The 18952-nt window shown below is 43.6% G+C and overlaps 2 protein-coding genes across 13 annotated transcripts in view; one reads left to right on the forward strand and one right to left on the reverse strand.

Moving 5' to 3' along the window:
- The first annotated feature begins 4516 nt into the window (after window positions 1-4516).
- LOC121569631 (transmembrane protein 98) lies at window positions 4517-9517 on the forward strand. 3 transcript variants are annotated; one of them, XM_041880751.1, is made up of 8 exons: window positions 4517-4665; window positions 7408-7650; window positions 7988-8059; window positions 8319-8450; window positions 8648-8681; window positions 8772-8887; window positions 8985-9044; window positions 9304-9517. In XM_041880751.1, exons 2-8 carry the CDS (start codon window positions 7520-7522, stop codon window positions 9503-9505), a joined length of 747 nt encoding a protein of 248 aa, XP_041736685.1. In that variant the 5' UTR covers window positions 4517-4665; window positions 7408-7519; the 3' UTR covers window positions 9506-9517. The 3 variants fall into 3 exon arrangements, with proteins under 3 accessions (XP_041736685.1, XP_041736688.1, XP_041736687.1); XM_041880753.1 differs by lacking the exon at window positions 4517-4665 and adding an exon at window positions 6569-6661; XM_041880754.1 differs by lacking the exon at window positions 7988-8059.
- Window positions 9518-10986: 1469 nt separating this feature from the next.
- The window catches only part of LOC121569629 (supervillin), a 36187-nt gene continuing 28221 nt past the window's right edge, over window positions 10987-18952 (reverse strand). For all 10 annotated transcript variants that reach the window (XM_041880750.1, XM_041880749.1, XM_041880748.1 and 7 more), the window contains 15 exons: window positions 18566-18721; window positions 18303-18439; window positions 17895-18042; window positions 17088-17233; window positions 16676-16851; window positions 16439-16577; window positions 15617-16069; window positions 15286-15388; window positions 14964-15171; window positions 14720-14853; window positions 14077-14232; window positions 13142-13285; window positions 12709-12821; window positions 12320-12475; window positions 10987-11890 (listed from right to left, as the gene is read on the reverse strand). In XM_041880750.1, coding sequence (XP_041736684.1) covers window positions 11804-11890; window positions 12320-12475; window positions 12709-12821; window positions 13142-13285; window positions 14077-14232; window positions 14720-14853; window positions 14964-15171; window positions 15286-15388; window positions 15617-16069; window positions 16439-16577; window positions 16676-16851; window positions 17088-17233; window positions 17895-18042; window positions 18303-18439; window positions 18566-18721 — 2456 coding nt within the window. In that variant the 3' untranslated portion in view covers window positions 10987-11803. The remainder of the gene's footprint in view (window positions 11891-12319; window positions 12476-12708; window positions 12822-13141; window positions 13286-14076; window positions 14233-14719; window positions 14854-14963; window positions 15172-15285; window positions 15389-15616; window positions 16070-16438; window positions 16578-16675; window positions 16852-17087; window positions 17234-17894; window positions 18043-18302; window positions 18440-18565; window positions 18722-18952) is intronic.

Here is an 18952-nt window from a genome sequence, read left to right on the forward strand (position 1 = left end):
TGGTCTGAGAGTCCTTTAGGTGCATTTTGGCAAACTCCAAGCGGCCTGCCATGTGCCTTTTACTGAGGAGTGGCATCCGTCTGGCCACTCTACCATAAAGGCCTGATTGGTGGAGTGCTGTAGAGATGGTTGTCCTTCTGGAATATCTCCAGGATGATCAATGGAAACAGGATGCACCTAAGCTAAATTTTGAGTCTCATAGAAAAGGGTCTGAATACTTATGTAAATATGGTATTTCTGGTTTTTATTTTTAATGAATTTGCCAAATATTCTAAAAACCTGTTTTCGCATTGTCATTATGGGAAGGTGTCTGAATACTTTCCGAATGCACTGTAGGTCTAAAAAGGGCCTAAATTGGCCACTTTCATCATGATTTTCAAAACAATGGTGATGCAAATGTAAAAAAACATTTCAAACCTCCCAATTAAGTTTCTATGTGAGAATTGCCAGAACAATCTGAGATACCAAAAATATATTCCGCTCCAGCTGGCATGGAATCGCCCTGCTCCTGTTACAGATGTGAAGCCTAACACACAACTATGTTACACTCCCGCTGAAAACACAAGGTGCTTCTATTGAACTAGTGTACCAAAACATGTTTTCATTGATTATTGTTCCTTTTGTGCCAGGGTCATTCAAGCTCAAACTACATATAATATGCTGGAATTGTAGTGTTCGCTTAACTACACACTCCTGCACAAGCTGCACTCCACAATAACACATTATTCTGATAGGAACAGTGGAGTAAACACTCTAACCAACCATAGCGTCTCTGCAAAGAGCACCCTACTTTATTGCGGGACACAGACATAACAGTGTAGCCTATTTTTACCTCCATCACTGCCATCTGGTGCACTGGTTACTGTCATTACACACTCGAGCAGGAGTAGCACAGCAGCATTAGCAGAGAGACAACAAACCAAAGCAACCCATAGAGATCTAACACAAGGGGCTGTGTGTCTCTAATCCTCAGAGCCTATTCTGCAAGATCAAGGGGCCAGACCCTTTCAGTGGGGTTGTTACAGGGTTATAATATATAAATATATGCCAGATGGTTTTATCCAAAGCAAGTTACAGTCATGCGTGCATAGATTTCACGTAAGGGTGGTCCCGGGAATCGATCCAACTATCCTGGCATTGCAAGACTCATGCTCTACCACAGGGTTCCCCAACTGGCGGCCCACAGGCCAGTGATTTTATTAGCCCCTCCACCAAAGTTTTCTGTCCAAAAAATAAGAAATGTTATTATTATTAATTTTTTTTTTTTTTTTTGGGGGTAGACTGTAAAAACACCAACAAATCAGATCTAAGTTATTTTAATTTAGGAAATCTGTTCCAAAGTATTCCCATGCATTATGGAGGGATATACAGTGGGGGGAAAAAGTATTTAGTCAGCCACCAATTGTGCAAGTTCTCCCACTTAAAAAGATGAGAGAGACCTGTAATTTTCATCATAGGTACACGTCAACTATGACAGACAAAATGAGAGAAAAAAATCCAGAAAATCACATTGTAGGATTTTTAATGAATTTATTTGCAAATTATGGTGGAAAATAAGTATTTGGTCAATAACAAAAGTTTCTCAATACTTTGTTATATACCCTTTGTTGGCAATGACACAGGTCAAATGTTTTCTGTAAGTCTTCACAAGGTTTTCACACACTGTTGCTGGTATTTTGGCCCATTCCTCCATGCAAATCTCCTCTAGAGCAGTGATGTTTTGGGGCTGTCGCTGGGCAACACAGACTTTCAACTCCCTCCAAAGATTTTCTATGGGGTTGAGATCTGGAGACTGGCTAGGCCACTCCAGGACCTTGAAATGCTTCTTACGAAGCCACTCCTTCGTTGTCCGGGCGGTGTGTTTGGGATCATTGTCATGCTGAAAGACCCAGCCACGTTTCATCTTCAATGCCCTTGCTGATGGAAGGAGGTTTTCACTAAAAATCTCACGATACATGGCCCCATTCATTCTTTCCTTTACACGGATCAGTCGTCCTGGTCCCTTTGCAGAAAAACAGCCCCAAAGCATGATGTTTCCACCTCCATGCTTCACATTAGGTATGGTGTTCTTTGGATGCAACTCAGCATTCTTTGTCCTCCAAACACGACGAGTTGAGTTTTTACCAAAAAGTTATATTTTGGTTTCATCTGACCATATGACATTCTCCCAATCCTCTTCTGGATCATCAAAATGCACTCTAGCAAACTTCAGACAGGCCTGGACATGTACTGGCTTAAGCAGGGGGACACGTCTGGCACTGCAGGATTTGCGTCCCTGGCGGCGTAGTGTGTTACTGATGGTAGGCTTTGTTACTTTGGTCCCAGCTCTCTGCAGGTCATTCACTAGGTCCCCCCGTGTGGTTCTGGGATTTTTTGTTCTTGTGATCATTTTGACCCCACGGGGTGAGATCTTGCGTGGAGCCCCAAATCGAGGGAGATTATCAGTGGTCTTGTATGTCTTCCATTTCCTAATAATTGCTCCCACAGTTGATTTCTTCAAACCAAGCTGCTTACCTATTGCAGATTCAGTCTTCCCAGCCTGGTGCAGGTCTACAATTTTGTTTCTGTTATCCTTTGACAGCTCTTTGGTCTTGGCCATAGTGGAGTTTGGAGTGTGACTGTTTGAGGTTGTGGACAGGTGTCTTTTATACTGATAACAAGTTCAAATAGGTGCCATCAATACAGGTAATGAGTGGAGGACAGAGGAGCCTCTTAAAGAAGAAGTTACAGGTCTGTGAGAGCCAGAAATCTTGCTTGTTTGTAGGTGACCAAATACTTATTTTCCACCATAATTTGCAAATAAATTCATTAAAAATCCTACAATGTGATTTTCTGGATTTTTTTCCTCAATTTGTCTGTCATAGTTGACGTGTACCTATGATGAAAATTACAGGCCTCGCTCATCTTTTTAAGTGGGAGAACTTGCACAATTGGTGGCTGACTAAATACTTTTTTCCCCACTGTATGTGATTGTATACAAACGTAAGCAAGGTTTGAAATGATTAGATTTTTGTCAAATATTATATCGGCTTCTTGCTGTCAATTTGCAGTCTACAAATTATTTGTAATTATGTTCCAGCCCCCTGACCATCCGCTCAAGAAAAAAACGGCCCGTGGCTGAATCTAGTTGATGATCCCTGCTCTACCAACTGAGCTAAAGAGGGTTATCTGACTCTGTTCATTACACTATCTTTCTTGGACTTTAGATGGTGTGGTCAAAAACCTGAGACTGGGGGGAGGGGGTACCAACTTGCATCGCCGTGGGAAGTAATTTGGGTCTGGGGGTGCTGTACATCTTCTCTCCAACGGGGTGGGGACTAATCTTTTTGCCCCTGCTGGTGCTGCAGATGATATTTCGGTCCACTAATACAGGACTATTAAAGGCCCAGTGCACTACTTTTGTGAAAAAATATGTTAAAACAATTTAATTAAATAAAAAGTATTATATATTTTTTTATTACGATTTTTCAGAGGTGCTGCAGCACCCTCAGCACCCCTACTTCCCGCGGCTATGCCAACATGATACCTGAAGGCAAGGGTTTGAAGGAGTCTTCACCCATTGAACTTATGGCTTGCATGTATTTGATTTCATAATTGATTCAGGGAGTGTGTAACCCTAGCCACAATGTTACGACTAGATTTACTGACATGCTCCCCTCCACTTAGCTAATGATTTTTCTTTTCTTTTTTTTACAAAAAGCTTACCTTTCAGTCCTCCAAAAGATGTAGGCCTCCGAGATCTGATGGACGGGCACGCCATCTAGCGGGTATTTGAAGATCTGCTAAATGTTGAATTTTTTTATCAATGGCCTATATCGGAAATGTTTTTTTTTAAACGTATGCATTCTAGAGTTATCAAAATGTTACCAAACAAATGAATGTTGTGATAATAATAATAATAGACCTATCTGCTGCTAATAGGCTGTATAGCGTATTAATTTGTCTTAAAAGTGAGGCCTAGTCCTGAAGGCCTATTGGTCAGAGCTACGTCAATAAAGTCAAAAAGGTAGGCTAACCCTACATTATAAACCTAATTATCTATCACCTCTGAAGGGACGGTGGGTTCGATAAGAGTCTGGTTACAATGAAGTTCCTTTCTTTAGTTTAATCCGAATCCAAGTGAAGTTAGCCTGGCTGACGCGACTCACGTGAGTCTCCACTAAATACATTTGGGAAGGGTAGCCTTTTGTCAGAATAAAAGTCCCTAATATAAAGTATCAAGTAGATGTCACATAATAAAGTCTCAGATATAAACGACATAAATTTCTGATTATAAACTTTTTTTTCTTATTACAAAACCGTGGCTACAGGAAGATTTACAGGTGAAATCTTGTGTATGTCTATAAACCCTGTATAGATAAACTAGGCCTATTTCATAGCCGGTTAGAAACAAAGTATTTCAGCAAGCAGACCATACATTCTTGTGCGCGCGTACCCATAATCCTTTGCTCGTGCACGTCACTGTTAATTTGAGTTCACTCTTGCAAAGTTTAGGCGAACTTCCATCACTGCTCACTCACCCACCGCCTGCTCAGTGCTGAGCCGTTCACGTATGGCCTGTGCGCGTTCCCGGTTTGGAGAGGTCCGTGCCATCTCCACTCGCCTAGGGGAAAAGTTGCTTTGTTCCTCAAAGCTATAACTCAAGAAAACGGACAAAATGTATAGGTAAGTCTATTATTATCTAACACATTTATGATAGGTGTGTTTAGTTTTCTTTCCATATTCAGAATAGGATGATGCAAGTGTGAATTATATTGGGTTGGGGGGAATTAATTGAATAAATTGTATTGCTCTATGAAATTTGTACTGTTCCTTGAGGAACAATAATGATTTGGGGGGTTATTTGGGGTTCGCTGACCTAACAATTCTGCAAATATTGCAAATGCAGTTCTGATATGTAGGAAGTTCATAAACCACAACACAACTGGGAAACTTTGACTAGTGAACAGAAATATCTATTTATGTATCATTATTTATGTATTCATTTCAAACGTATTATTTCAAAGATTGGAGATGGTACATGCGGCTCTGTTGCTTTTTTTGCATACATTTGTTCCATGAATCGATCTGTAGTTGGAAATTCAACTTGATTCAGTTAAATCTTTGACCTTTTTGAAGAGCTTGGTCTCTCATTGCAGATATTCCTCAAATGACTGGATGCACGTCTTTATCACTATTCCATTATCAACATTGTTGGTGTAGTGAATTAGGGGGTGTGGGAACTGCAATCTGGGACAGAATGTGGCCCTTTGTGAGGGGGCACAGAGATGTTTACATTAAGCCTACAAAATGTATCCAGCTCTAGTCTACTGTGTCTCACTACATAAGAATCAAAGACGTTGACCACAATATTGTTGGAGTTGCATTAGGATCAAGTTGAGAAATGCCAGAGCATGCCCCCTGTGACCTAACTAAAGGGGTAAATTGACTAAATCAGTTTGATGATCAGTTTGAGGTTCCAGTGCAGGGATCATCAACTAGATTCAGCCGCGGGCCGATTCTTTATTGAGGTGGATGGTCAGGGGGCCAGAACATAACTACAAATAATTTGTAGACTGCAAATTGACCGCAAGAAGCCCAAACAGATATATTATTTGACTAAAATATAATCATTTCAAACCTTGCTTACATCTGTATACAATCACATATATTCCTATATTATGCGTGGGAATACTTTGGAACAGATTTCTCAAATTAAAATCACTTGGAGCTGATTTGCTGGTCTTTCATGTCCAACAATAAAAAATGCAAAATAAACATATATTTTTGGGGTCAGAAAACTTGGGGGGCCAAATAAAATCACTCGGCCGCTAGTTGGGGAACCCTGTTCCTGTTCTAGTGGTTGTGGTTCCTTTATTATTGTAATCTCAGGAGTGATTCCAGAATATTCTTTGGTCAGATGGGTGAAGGATATATTAAACCATTTAGAGATTGAAGTACTACAATGTTACACATTACACACTATAGGCTGGTAGGGCTGGCCAGGTAAATGAATAGTGTTTGGCCCAATGGATCTGCCCACAATTACAGAATAAAACAGTCATCTGTCTATCAAATCATCTTTTTGCAATGGAAAAGTGTGGAGAAACCAGTCAAAACTCTACCCTGAGTGAGTGCCTCTGAAACCAACAGGCTTTAAAGTGACCGTTTGCCTTTGAACAGAAAATGAGTCAGAAATGCTTGATTGAAAGAGAGGGGCGAAATAACTGTATGATACAGCCAGTGTGCTGCAAATTAATCTGCTTAAAGAATTATAACATTCCAAATCAGAATCTCATATAATCATCTGGATCAAAATGTTGGTTGGGAATGTTGTAATTCGGTAATTCCGTTGCCCATAGAGACTGCACAAAAGCTGTGTTTCAAATGGTGTCTCGCCACTGTATGAGTGCCAACTCATTACAAAGCTATTATGCTGTACCAGAAGGAATTTTGTATTTCTGCTCATGGTCTCTTATAGTAGCAGTGATACTCATAGACACACATTGGGCTCCCAGGTAAGGCAAGGCTAGGTTAATGAGTGACTAGCCTGGGCAGAGGACAGGTACTGTATGTTATGTAGTTTTGTTTGACACATCCTGTGTGAAAACTACTCACTGTGGTAAGACCATCAGAAGTACATTACAGATTCGCACAACTAGGACCTGAGACCCCCAAAAGGGTAAGAGGGTAGTCAACAGATATTGTTTATTTTGAAAGGATATTGTTTCATTTGCTGTGTGTATATTTGGATCCTGAACAGCTAGTCATAAAGTATGTCAGATACCAAAAACACAACACTCACAGTACACAGTAAACAGCTCACATAACTCGGATAAAAAGCTTTTGAGAAACTCTCATTTGGATCTGAAATAGGTTATAAAGCATTCATATCATTTATCATGGGTTTCTTGTAGGATGTGGTTGCACCGAGTCAAAAAAGTGTGAAACATGCAATAATATGTTAATATCTTCCTATAATGTATGATTATATTATTTTATGTTGAGATTCAGATGTTATGATCAACTAACTGTGTTATATTAATGGACAGTATGTCCTCTGATACAGTAAACTGCATTGTTGGTTAAGGGCTTGTAAGCATTTCACTGTAAGGTTGCGCATGCGACAAATACAATTTGATTTGATTTGATCCGCAAAAACAAACACAAAGTTCAGATAAACATCTGAGTTTTGTGTGCTTTGGAGGTGTTTCATATTTAGGAGCCAAGTCACAGGGCATTTTCCCTGTGGTTTGTGAACTAGGCTATATCTAACTACGTAGTTGCACATGGTTGAAATGGAAGTTGAAGTAGGTCGTTTTCAGATAGATTCTCAGCTAAATCGTCTTTAAGATGTAACCATACGTCTATAAATCAACTGTCTGTAACTACTAAACTACCAACCTATAATGACCAACTCCTCCACAGATGAGCGACCAGCCATAACCAGCAGGCCCAGACAACCAGAACCCTGGTCTGATCAGAACCCCTTTCTCTCCCCCTGTTTCCGACTACTGACGCCCTGGGACCTGCCGTTACCATGGAGACGGTGGTGATCGTGGCCATTGGGGTGCTGGCCACCATCTTCCTGGCCTCCTTCGTTGCCCTGGTGGTGGTGTGTCGACACCGCTACTGCCACCCCCACCACCTGTTGCACCACTTCAACTCCAAGTCAGTGCCCAGTATACCTACTAGCTACATACAATACATCTGGGAGGAGGAGGGAGGGGAGGGAGAGAACAGTGGCATCTTGGGTCGTCAGGGGTTGAGCCTTACTCCTAGGCAGTGCCTAGTTTACCTAGCTAGCTTCATACATCTGGGAGGGGGAGGGAGGGGAGGGAGGAGAGAGTGGCATTTTGGATGGTTATGGGTAGGCCCCTGAGTTTGTCCAGACCAGGAAAACTCTTGGCCCTAGTGATGGGGTATGTGGCCTAGGCCCTACAGTACATTAGGTGGTGGTAAGGGGTCCTGGATATAGCTGATTCAACTGTATCCCACTCTTACCCAGGCCCAATGGACTGACCTGCTGGTTTGAAGCTATAAGTCTATGGATTGAACAGAGCGACTTCACAGCACTAAGGTCAACATGATACACAGGATTAATACTAAGTCAACATACAGGGGCAAAGTTCTAGAGCCAGTAATATCTCTTTGTCTCACTCTCTTGCTCTCTCGCTCTCTCTCTTTTCCTCGTGTTCCCTCTCTCTCTCATACACAAACACGCTTCTATTCAGTATACATTCCCTCCCTCTCACACACCTATTCAATACACATTCCCTCCCTTTCTCTCTCACACGCTCTCTTCCCTTCATCAGAACTTCTCCTCTCCTTCCCCACAGACCCAATGTTGACCTGATCGGTGCCATGGAGACCCAGAGTGAGCCGTCAGAGCTGGAGCTGGACGACGTGGTCATCACCAACCCTCACATCGAGGCCATCCTGGAGAACGAGGACTGGATCGAGGACGCCTCGTACGTCGGCCATGTGACACTGACATATGCCAGGAGTAGATCAGGCTAGCTTTTATAGCTATTCGTATAGCCTTCCATGGTTACAAGAGTATAACTTCAACATGATCATAACATCAAGTTAAAATAGGTGATACATCTCTGACATGATCATACAAAAATGAACCCTTATTTACAGCTTTTCTCTCTTTCTCTAACAGTGGCTTGGTTTCGCATTGTATCTCCATCTTAAAGGTAATGTCTACGTGCTGTACACCCTCCATGAATACATTGTTTTCATTATGATCTAACTCAATGATATTTACACACTCTCTCCTTTGGCAGATCTGCCACACCCTGACTGAAAAGCTGGTTGCCATGACAATGGGCTCAGGCACTAAGGTGAAAGCCCCAGCCAGCCTCAGTGACATCATCAATGTGGCTAAACGCATCAGTCCGAGGTAACTATCAGGTTATACAGTACTATCACATAACCCTTAAATTGGCTGACCGTCTGATGTCCTTCATGACCTCCCATCATCCTGTGTGTGTCTGTAGGGTGGATGACGTTGTGCGGTCTATGTACCCTCCACTGGACCCCATACTCCTGGATGCCAGGTACCTAATGAAGTTTGCTTTTGTTAGATAATATCATTTATAATGGTTTGAGGGGACAAAGATAGCTGGGCAAATAGACAATATAGACCATAGCTCTGCTGATGGAACTGATATGATAAGAGGTCTGACCTGACCAACAAAGTGACTATAGGTGGGGATGGTACAATATAACCCATGATAATCAGACAGACTTGTGTGTCAATGTTTCCCTGTCCAGTCTTGATGGAGAAATTGTCCTTTGTCTATTTTGTCCCCTCAGGGCCACCGCCCTCCTCCTGTCAGTCAGTCACCTGGTGCTGGTGACCCGCAACGCCTGTCACATGTCTGGCAGTATGGACTGGATCGACCAATCACTGCACGCCGCCGAGGATCACATGGTGGTGCTGCGGGAGGCGGCGCTAGCGTCTGAACCAGAACGGAGTCTACCTGGAATAGACATGCAGAGAGAGCAGGCCATCTAGAACACACAGACACATACATACACACATAAGTCACTCTGGATAAGAGCATCTGCTAAATGACTAAAATGTAAATGTAATACACTCACACATTCACATAGACACTGGCAAGCATGGCACATACACTCCTTCTCTATACATTATACAAATAGACACATTAATGCACATCTCGTGCACATTCTCACACATACACAATGCTTGATAAACACATAATTAAAAAAACTCAACACATTCCCAAAACACACATTCCCAATGCTCTTTCCCGCTGCTCTTCTGTGCTGATTTACATACAGATGGGTTGCCAGATTGTAGAAAATAGCTGGTTTTAGAAACAGACGGGTTGCCAGATTATTATGCTCTTTTGCTCTTGATCCTTTCACTTTTACCATGTTTCTGGTTTTGTATATAGTTACGTATAACCATAATACATGTTATGATTATGATTTATATAGATTTTATGTTCCACACTCAGATTCAGATTGTATTGTAAGTAAGCGGAGAGATCATTGAGACAGGCTTGTGTGACGACTGGCCCCTTGATATTCATTCCTGTGTGTCTTCCCTCTCCCAGCGGTGAGCTGTAATCCGCTCCGTTAGGAGTGCACAGTCACATGGAAGCTTAAATTTAGTCAGCTAATCCATATGGGGAAAACCCTGGACACCCAATAGGACCAAAGGCCTAGGAAATACATGCACACCTACTCAGAGAAATACACTCTTACTTAGAGCAATACACTCTTACTCAGAGCAATACACTCTTACTCAGAGCAATACACTCTTACTCAGAGCAGTACACTCTTCCTTAGAGAAATACACTCTTACTCAGAGCAGTACACTCTTCCTTAGAGCAATACTCTTACTCAGAGCAGTGCACTCTTACTCAGAGCAGTACCCTCTTACTTAGAGCAATACGCTCTTACTCACAGCAATACATGCTTACTCAGAGAAATACACGCTTACTCAGAGAAATACACTCTTACTCAGAGCAATACATTCTTACTCAGAGCAATACACTGCTACTTAGAACCATGAATCAAGACAAGCCTCCCTACCAGCTGAAGGTGTAGGACGGCTTTATGCACGTCCGTGTTGGGTTTGTTGCGCGGATGAACGGTTGAATTGGCTGTTATTGTAAAGAAGGGTAAAATGTGTGTGTATGGGGGAAGGTTTCTTTGTTAGCTGTGTCAAATGAGGCGGAGGTGAATTTGCGTGCCTTGAGCTGACCGGTGGTATGATGTTATTGGAGCATGGCTACCTGCCTAATACCGTAGGTAGAACTGAAACCCAAGCGCTGTAACCACAGTATAACCCAGCTTTACACACATACTGGCCAGCCCTATCACAGCTCACAGAGCTGCGAACACTGCACCACACACTAGAGCTTACAGAGCAACTGTAACAGAGTTCACCTACTGCTAACCTAAGGGGCAACTGTACACAGTGATGCACACACTTACGCAAAGAGACAGCGTGGAGACCGTAAATACACACATTCGAGTTTATAGGCAAAACTATACTGTTAAACACACGGTCAAGCTTAGAGACAAATCAGGAGTTTTTTTTTCACTTTGTCTTTCTGAGAAGATATGCCTTTTGTGCCTTTTTCCTTCTTAGAATTCAAGCTCTGAAATTCAGCCTAAGAGAAGACTGCCAGTATAACTGAAGCCTGCAGCAGACAAGCAGAGCTCTGTGATGGAATGATATTGATTGAGATGAAACATGAAGAAAGTGGCCACTCCTTTATTTTCCTGGTTTCCGTTGTTTATTACAATTGATTGCTTTTGTACTCCTGTGTTTTCTCCTCCCCACCCACCGTTCGTTAGTGATGTTTCCCTCCTCTTTTACACCTTGCTTGTTTATCCTCTATTGATTTGTACAGGTAAATGAAAGTTTCATAGGAAAATGTGTAATGCTGTTTCTTCTTCTTTTTAGTTAACATTTCTGAGGGAATCCATAGTCAGTAAGAAAACCACACACTCATGTAAGCTCTAGGAATAAGAAAATGGATCCAGTTGATTGATTGGGGATAAGGATGGTTGTCCTTCTGTTTGAAGGTATAGGCAGTCCTGTCTCTCTGCAAGCGAGAGCGATTGGCTGAGAACGAATAAGGCGCTAAAGCACCATACTTAAAGAAGACACACAGATTCAACTTAAAAACAGCTACTAAGAAAACACTGTACACAATTGTCATAACCTGACAAGAAAATATAATTCTCTTAAAAATAGAAAATACAAAAACATTTTCTCCTCAGGATATGTTGACATAAATAAAATGGGATCTTTTTGTGTTTGTTTAGGTTTTCAATAGAGTCCTTTGCTTTTTTTCAGGCTGATTTGTTCCCAGTTTGGGAGGGAGTCATACTCATCTCTCTTCATCTCCAAAATAGTCTGAAACATATAAACAAACAGACATTATTTCAGATACTGCAGAATACTGGAGAAAAGCAAGCATCCACTGGTCTTAGGGATGGACGTTTTGTGAAATATTTACATAGAAACCTACATATGTCACATTTTCTCTTAAACTATCTGTTTTTATCATCTCGAGACTACCACAAGAAGATATTTCCATTGGCCATATCACACCACAGCCATCATTAGGAGGTTAGTGGGGCACCCTAGTGGCTGTCAGGTGTAGCTGCACTCTGTTTTATATAATGTATATAATACTGTATATAACATTCAGCAGACAAATTTATCCAAAGCGTGCATACATTTCATACATTCCCCAGTGGGAATCAAACCCATTATCCTGACAATGTAAGGGTCATGCTCTACCAACTGAGCCACACAGGACTAGCGTGTTTGTGTGTCAACCTGGAAGTCGTGGTCGGAGAGGTAGATCTCCAGGCGATGGGGGTCCACTCCCTCTGGCAGAGGGGTCTGCAGCAGCTCCTCCAGGGGGTACTGGGTTTTAGTGAGCTGGGCCAGGGCGTCCTGCACCAAGGTCAGCTTGACCCGCCCGGCCTCCCCCTGGACAACATCATTCACAAGTCAGCATATCTAAATCTAAAACATACCTGACTGAAAGACAAATACTGTGGTGTTGCTATGACACAGCAGTGTTTACCCAACCAGATAATACTAATCTGTGTTTACTGCTGTTGTGAAGTTATTACCAATGATGCTGCTGATGTCTACAGACGCTATTATTGAGAATGATAATGATTATCATGAGGAGGATGAGTAGTCCTCTCTTCCTGTACCTGTGTGGTGGATGTGGGTCTCTTCTCCCAGCGAGGGAACACGTTGGTGAAGGTGAGGGGTTCTGCCCCGTCCTGGATGAGGTAAGCCTGAAGGGGGCGCCTCGGGTTCCTCTCTAAAACACAGCCAACACACCCCAAACCATCAGAGAACCACAGAACAACTTAACTCCTAACTACAGCATATCCCCAACACACTCCTGATAATGACCAACAACCATCTAAACCCCTCAGATTCAAATCTGGACAACGAAGCCAGTTCCACTGCTTTTATTATTAATTATTCCCCTCTAATCAAGGACTGATTTGGACCTAGGACACCAGGTGTGTGCAATTACCAGCAGTACTCTGGACCTCATAGGGTAAGATTGAAATACCCCTGATCTAAACAATCAACTCTTCTTTTAGCTGGCTTGCTTTGTCTACTTGCTGTCACCTTTGCAGTACTGGAGCACTGTCTGCATGGCACACCTCCTCTCGTTAGCCCAGCGGATGCAGTCAGAGCCAGCGGTCTCACTGTCCTCAGGCTCACCTGCCTGCCACAGATACAGCTCCATATGGTTGTCCAGCAGGAACAGGGCTGGAGAGGGATGAGAGAGAGAGAGAGAGAGAGAGAGAGAGAGAGAGAGAGAGAGAGAGAGAGAGAGAGAGAGAGAGAGAGAGAGAGAGAGAGAGAGAGAGAGAGAGAGAGAGAGAGAGAGAGAGCGAGAGAGAGAGAGAGAGTGAGTGAGTGAGTGAGTGAGTGAGTGAGTGAGTGAGTGAGTGAGTGAGTGAATGAGAGCGAGAGAGAAAGAGAGTGAGACAAAGAGAGAGTGAGTGAGTGAGTGAGTGAGTGAGTGAGAGAGAGAGAGAGAGAGAGAGAGAGAGTGAGTGAGTGAGTGAGTGAGTGAGTGAGTGAGTGAGTGAGTGAGTGAGTGAGTGAGTGAGTGAGTGAGTGAATGAGAGCAAGAGAGAAAGAGAGTGAGACAAAGAGAGAGTGAGTGAGTGAGTGAGAGGGGAGAGAGAGAGATCGAGAGAGAGCGAGAGAGAGAGAGAGGGAGACAAAGAGAGAGAGCGAGAGAGGACAGAGAAACAGTGAGAAAGGGAAAGAAAGAGGGGGATATTAGGGGTGAGTGTAATTTTTTATTTTAATGTAGTTCTGTCCTTGAGCTCTTCTTGTCTATTAATGTTCTGTATTATGTCATGTTTCATGTTTTGTGTGGACCCCAGGAAGAGTAGCTGCTGCTTTTGCAACAGCTAATGGGGATCCTAATAAAATACCCAAATACCAAATACCTCAAGTCCCTGTGATAACAATGGAAGTTGTGTTTATGAGTGCATGCGTGCAGGTGTGCATACATGTGTGAGTTTGGGCATTGAGCGGACACTCACCTGGCTGTGGCACAAAGTACAGGCTCTCCTGGACAAAGGGCATCGCCATGACAACCCCTGGTAACCTGGCCGGGCTCTGCAGCTCCTCCCCCTGGAAGGTTCCGGAACAGGTGCTCAGATGGAAGAGACGTGGCGTGAAGTTATACTTCCCTGGATCTGAGCGATAACAACCCACAGCATCGCATCACATCAACCTCTCAACCTTTCAGCACTCAGTCAAGTTCAGTTGGTGTATACCTTCTTACATTAGTCATCTGTGTGTCATTTAAAAATAAGACATTTGGGTTGGGATATCTGTTCAGGTTATTCTGAACTTTCAGGCGTTCCGTTAAATACAGTGCCGTGAAAAGTATTTGTCCCCTTTCTAATTTTAAGGGGGCAATTACTTTTTCACACAGGGGCATTGGGTGTTGCATAACAGTTTATTAAATACATTAAATAAGTATGTAATTGTTGTGTTACTTGTTCACTCAGGTTCCCTTTATCTAATATTAGGTTTTGGTTGAAGATCTGATAACATTCAGTATCAAAAATATGCAAAAGTAGAGAAAATTAGAAAGGGGGCAAATACTTTTTCATGGCACTGTATGTCTAGGTGTGTTTTGTTCAGGTATGAACAGGAGTTGAGAGGTGTGTTCAGTACCTTGTAACATGCAGTCATAGGCCTTCCTGTCCTGCTGCCCAATAGCGTTCCAGAACTCCACAGGCTCCGCCCCTTCCTCTACTTCCTGCACCCTCGCAGGGCTATCACTGCTGAGGCCCAGTTCAGGAGGGCACCTAACACACAGACAGCAGAAAGAACACATACCCACGTATTAATACTGTTTGTATTCCAACAAATAAATACATACAGAAGCACAAGCACACATCCATGAAGGGAGACTTACATCTGAGTGAGTCGCTCCACAGCCCTCTTGCCCGCCTCCCGGGAGCTGGCGTGGACCTTACGGCCGTGCCACAGGTAGAGCGCCCCCTGTTGACTGTTGAGCAGTATGAGAGAGCCTCGGGAGCGCAGGCCGCCACAGCTGCAGTCCACCTCCAACAGACTGGCCTCCTCAGGCAGCTCCCCACGCACACAGAACAGACGCCAGACCCCTACAGGACACAGAGAGAGTGCAGTTAGGAACACATATATACACAACACATAGACACATAACCAGACACACACACACCTAAATTAGAGGAGGTAAAGCCAAGGTAATATCCCACCTGTATTGTTGGTGGTGTCCGCTCGGCAACCTTTGTGGATGACCAGACCTCCCTGGAAGAGCTGAAGGAAACATGGAGGCTCCTGCCCCTGAGGCACCATCACCTTCAACAGGACAACAACAACACAGGTAGAAACATCAGTCAGAGAGCCTACTGTACACAACAACCAAAGGCATCCTTCCCAACAATAACACTGGTTTAAACTCAGGCCTCTGAAATGCTAGGCAGGTTTAACCATAGACATCCTATAATTTGCATGTTCTATATGTGATTCTATGGATTTAACTGAGGCTATGGGTGGTTTAAGAGTGTAGATGGAAGAACCACCCACCTGTGTTCCCTCATGACTCCTGAGTGCAGGCATGCCTCGCCCATTGATACTGGAGTGCTGGCCCTGCCAGATGAAGACGGCAGAGCACTCCCTCCCAGGCTCCCCGCTTTCATCCACTGGGCTGAGAGTATAGGTCCAGCGGACCAGGTATGTGTCTCCTTCATGCAGCTGCCCTGGGCTCTCCAGCTGGGCCTCGCTATCCTCAAACTCCTGAATGTGCCAGGTATCCACGGCAACAGTGCTCAGCTCTACCTGCCGCCCATCCTCCAGGGGTACGACCCCATGTCCCCTCTGAACGTCCACCCCCTCCAGGACTGTAGGGACCACCCCGTCCCCTGGCACCGCCACCCCCTGCCCTGCCACCAGCGCCTTGGCATCACACGCACACAGAGACACACACTCTAAATGCTGCTGGGGCAGGGGACTCTGCTGGGGCAACACTGGCATGGCAGTCTGCACAGAGAGACACAGTAGAGAGAGAAAGGTAGGAAGGGAGAGGAGAAATACAGTCTAAGAAGACCAGACATCTTTCTCATAGTCACTCTGAATCTGTACAGGATGGGTCCTATTTGGCTTTGAGTCATGTGTTTCACACATTGACTAGGTAATGGTACCTCATTATTATTATTTATAGCCTCATTATTATTATTTTATTGTTACTTTTTAAATTATTTAGTAAATATTTTCTTAACTGTTATTTTTCTTGAAACTTCATGTGGTTAAGGGCTTGTAAGTAAGCATTTCACTGTAAGGTCTACAGCTGTTGTATTCAGCGCATGTGACAAATAAAAATGGATTTGATTAGATTTGTCTCTAACTAACCTGTGCCTCCTCCACAACCATTGCAGCGGTATCCTCCTTATCTACAGCCCAGTCCAGAAACTTCTCCCTGAAGAGGGCTGTCTCATTGTGCTCAGAGACACAGCCAAACAGGGCCCAGTTGGGCCGTCTTTCACCTTGCCTGTACACAAATCACATACATAATGTATCAACGAATACAACAGCATGTATTTAAATTACGTATTTTATTATGTAAGCGCCTGTGTGGTGTTTACGTACGGCTGTATGTTGGGGTTGCAGTGTGTGGGGTCCAGTGGGTTGACCCTACAGTTGCTGTAGTCGTAGGGACCACCCCACACCTGCTGGGCCAGCTGTACAGCCACACTCCTGTCGCCAGGGGCAACATCCTTCCCATGCCACAGGTACACCTCGCTGCCAAAGTCAAACACCAGGGCCTGGTAGAGAGACAGGGGAACAGACAGAGACAGAGAGAGAGGCAGAGAGAGACAACCATTCAGAGATCAGCTACTATCTGTAGTGTTGAAAACTGACAGGAATCACACAAAAGTTGATAGATAGCATACCAGTTTATAATCTTTATATTGAGTTAAAACCCATTGATATGTAGCACCAAGGCAGCAATGGCTGAGAAGCAACAGAGACACATATGGGGATCCAGGGAGGGACTGACCTCAGTGGATCCCAGTAGGGAGACAGTGGGGATGGCTGCCCAGGCCTGCTCATGGGGCACCAGTCTGTTCTCCACCAGCCTGTACAAACAGTTAGACTCCACCACCCCACTCTCATACAGCTCATCCTCCTCTGGGGCTCCCACTCCTACAGTAAACACACACATATACAATCCCACATACAGTACACAAAGACAGATGCAAATGGTTACTTACTGGTTGCTTGCATACTTACCTACTTGGTTTACTGACTGACTGACTTAGTTTACTGACTGACTTACTCAGTCAGTCAGTCAGTAAACTAAGTCAGTCAGTCAGTAAAGTAAGTAATGAAGTAGGTCAGTCAGTCAGTAAACTAAGTCAGTCAGTCAGTCAGTAAACTAAGTCAGTCAGTCAGTCAGTAAACTAAGTCAGTCAGTCAGTAAAGTAAGTAATGAACTAAGTCAGTCAGTCAGTCAGTAAACTAAGTCAGTCAGTCAGTCAGTAAACTAAGTCAGTCAGTCAGTAAAGTAAGTAATGAACTAAGTCAGTCAGTCAGTCAGTAAACTAAGTCAGTCAGTCAGTCAGTAAACTTAGTCAGTCAGTCAGTCAGTAAACTAAGTCAGTCAGTAAAGTAAGTAATTTTAAAAAATGACTGACTGACTGACTTAGTTTACTGACTGACTGACTTAGTTTACTTACTTACTGACTTACTTACCTAAAAGGGCGTTCTGGTTGTTTTAATAGGATTAGTACATAGTTTGTACAGTTCTTATGGTTTTGTCTACTAAGTGAGAGACAGAGTGGTTGGTGACTAGTTGTAGTCTGACCTCTGTATTGTGTCTTTCCTCCCAGAAGGTTCCAGAAGTCAGAGGCCAGGCTGTTGTCAGTATTGACCCCCTCCTCTAGGTGGATGACCTCACAGGCCCGGCAGCCCAGGTCTCCCTGGGTCTGGATCAACGATGCCAGCTCTGACGCCTGGACAGAGACAGCAGAAGGCAGGCAAACATCATCACCAGTAATAACTGACATTTATCAGTGGCTTCACATTGTGTTTAAATGTAGCGTGTAAAATGTACTTCAATGGCATTATTCAAAAGTCATACATGGTTTGAATTACAGATGAATAAGATGCCCAACAGGAATCAACCATGAACAATACAGGCCAGGGATCTAGTTAGTGGCCAAGGAATAGAGTCAGTATGTGATACAAATTGTGTGTAGTGTCCCAGTCGGACCTTGGCTTTCTCTGTGGCGTTGGCGAACTCTCCGCTCCAGAAGATGCAGTGAGAGGGTGTCACCAGCAGGTAGCAGTCTCCACTGTTCAGAGACCTGGCTGTGGGCTCCACCAGACGTACTTGCACATAATGCCAACCTGGCACCGTAGGAGACACACACACACATGTTGAATGGAGAGTTTGTATTCACACACACACATGCACACGCACACTCATAAACGCAATCATATGCACGCACACACACTTGCACGATCTGTACTTACCTTTGATGTGAATGAGCAGGAGGTTGCTGATGGGCAGGTTGTTGTTGTTTGTCACTGAGTCTGTGGAAGTGACATCACGCAGGTTGACGTTCCTGAAGTCGTCTGTACCAGCCAGACCTACTAGAGCTGAATCAGCCATGTTGGAATTCTTGGCCACTGAGGACAGACATGGGACAGAGAGATCAGAGATGAGAAAGTCACAGTATATAAACGGTATATAAGCAGATTGAAAAAAAAAGAGAAAGAGAGATAGAGATTTTTTTTTAAACTTTGGTCTTTCTTTAATGGTACATTCTCATTTCATTCCCCCCCCCTAAATTTTTTTTACAATATCCCCTATAAAGCATACTCACCTTTCCCTCTACCCCACGATACAAAAACAACACC

Source organism: Coregonus clupeaformis, chromosome 35, assembly GCF_020615455.1.
Source record: "Coregonus clupeaformis isolate EN_2021a chromosome 35, ASM2061545v1, whole genome shotgun sequence".
In the NCBI taxonomy this organism is placed as follows: Eukaryota; Metazoa; Chordata; class Actinopteri; order Salmoniformes; family Salmonidae; genus Coregonus; species Coregonus clupeaformis.

What these genes read in the sequence shown, in the direction of transcription:
- LOC121569631 (XM_041880751.1), top strand. Translation starts at nt 7,520, where the DNA reads ATGGAGACGGTGGTGATCGTGGCCATTGGGGTGCTGGCCACCATCTTC. An exon ending in GCTAAACGCATCAGTCCGAG is followed by an intron (nt 8,888 to 8,984) that starts GTAACTATCAGG and finishes GTGTGTCTGTAG; the next exon opens with GGTGGATGACGTTGTGCGGT. An exon ending in CCCATACTCCTGGATGCCAG is followed by an intron (nt 9,045 to 9,303) that starts GTACCTAATGAA and finishes TTGTCCCCTCAG; the next exon opens with GGCCACCGCCCTCCTCCTGT.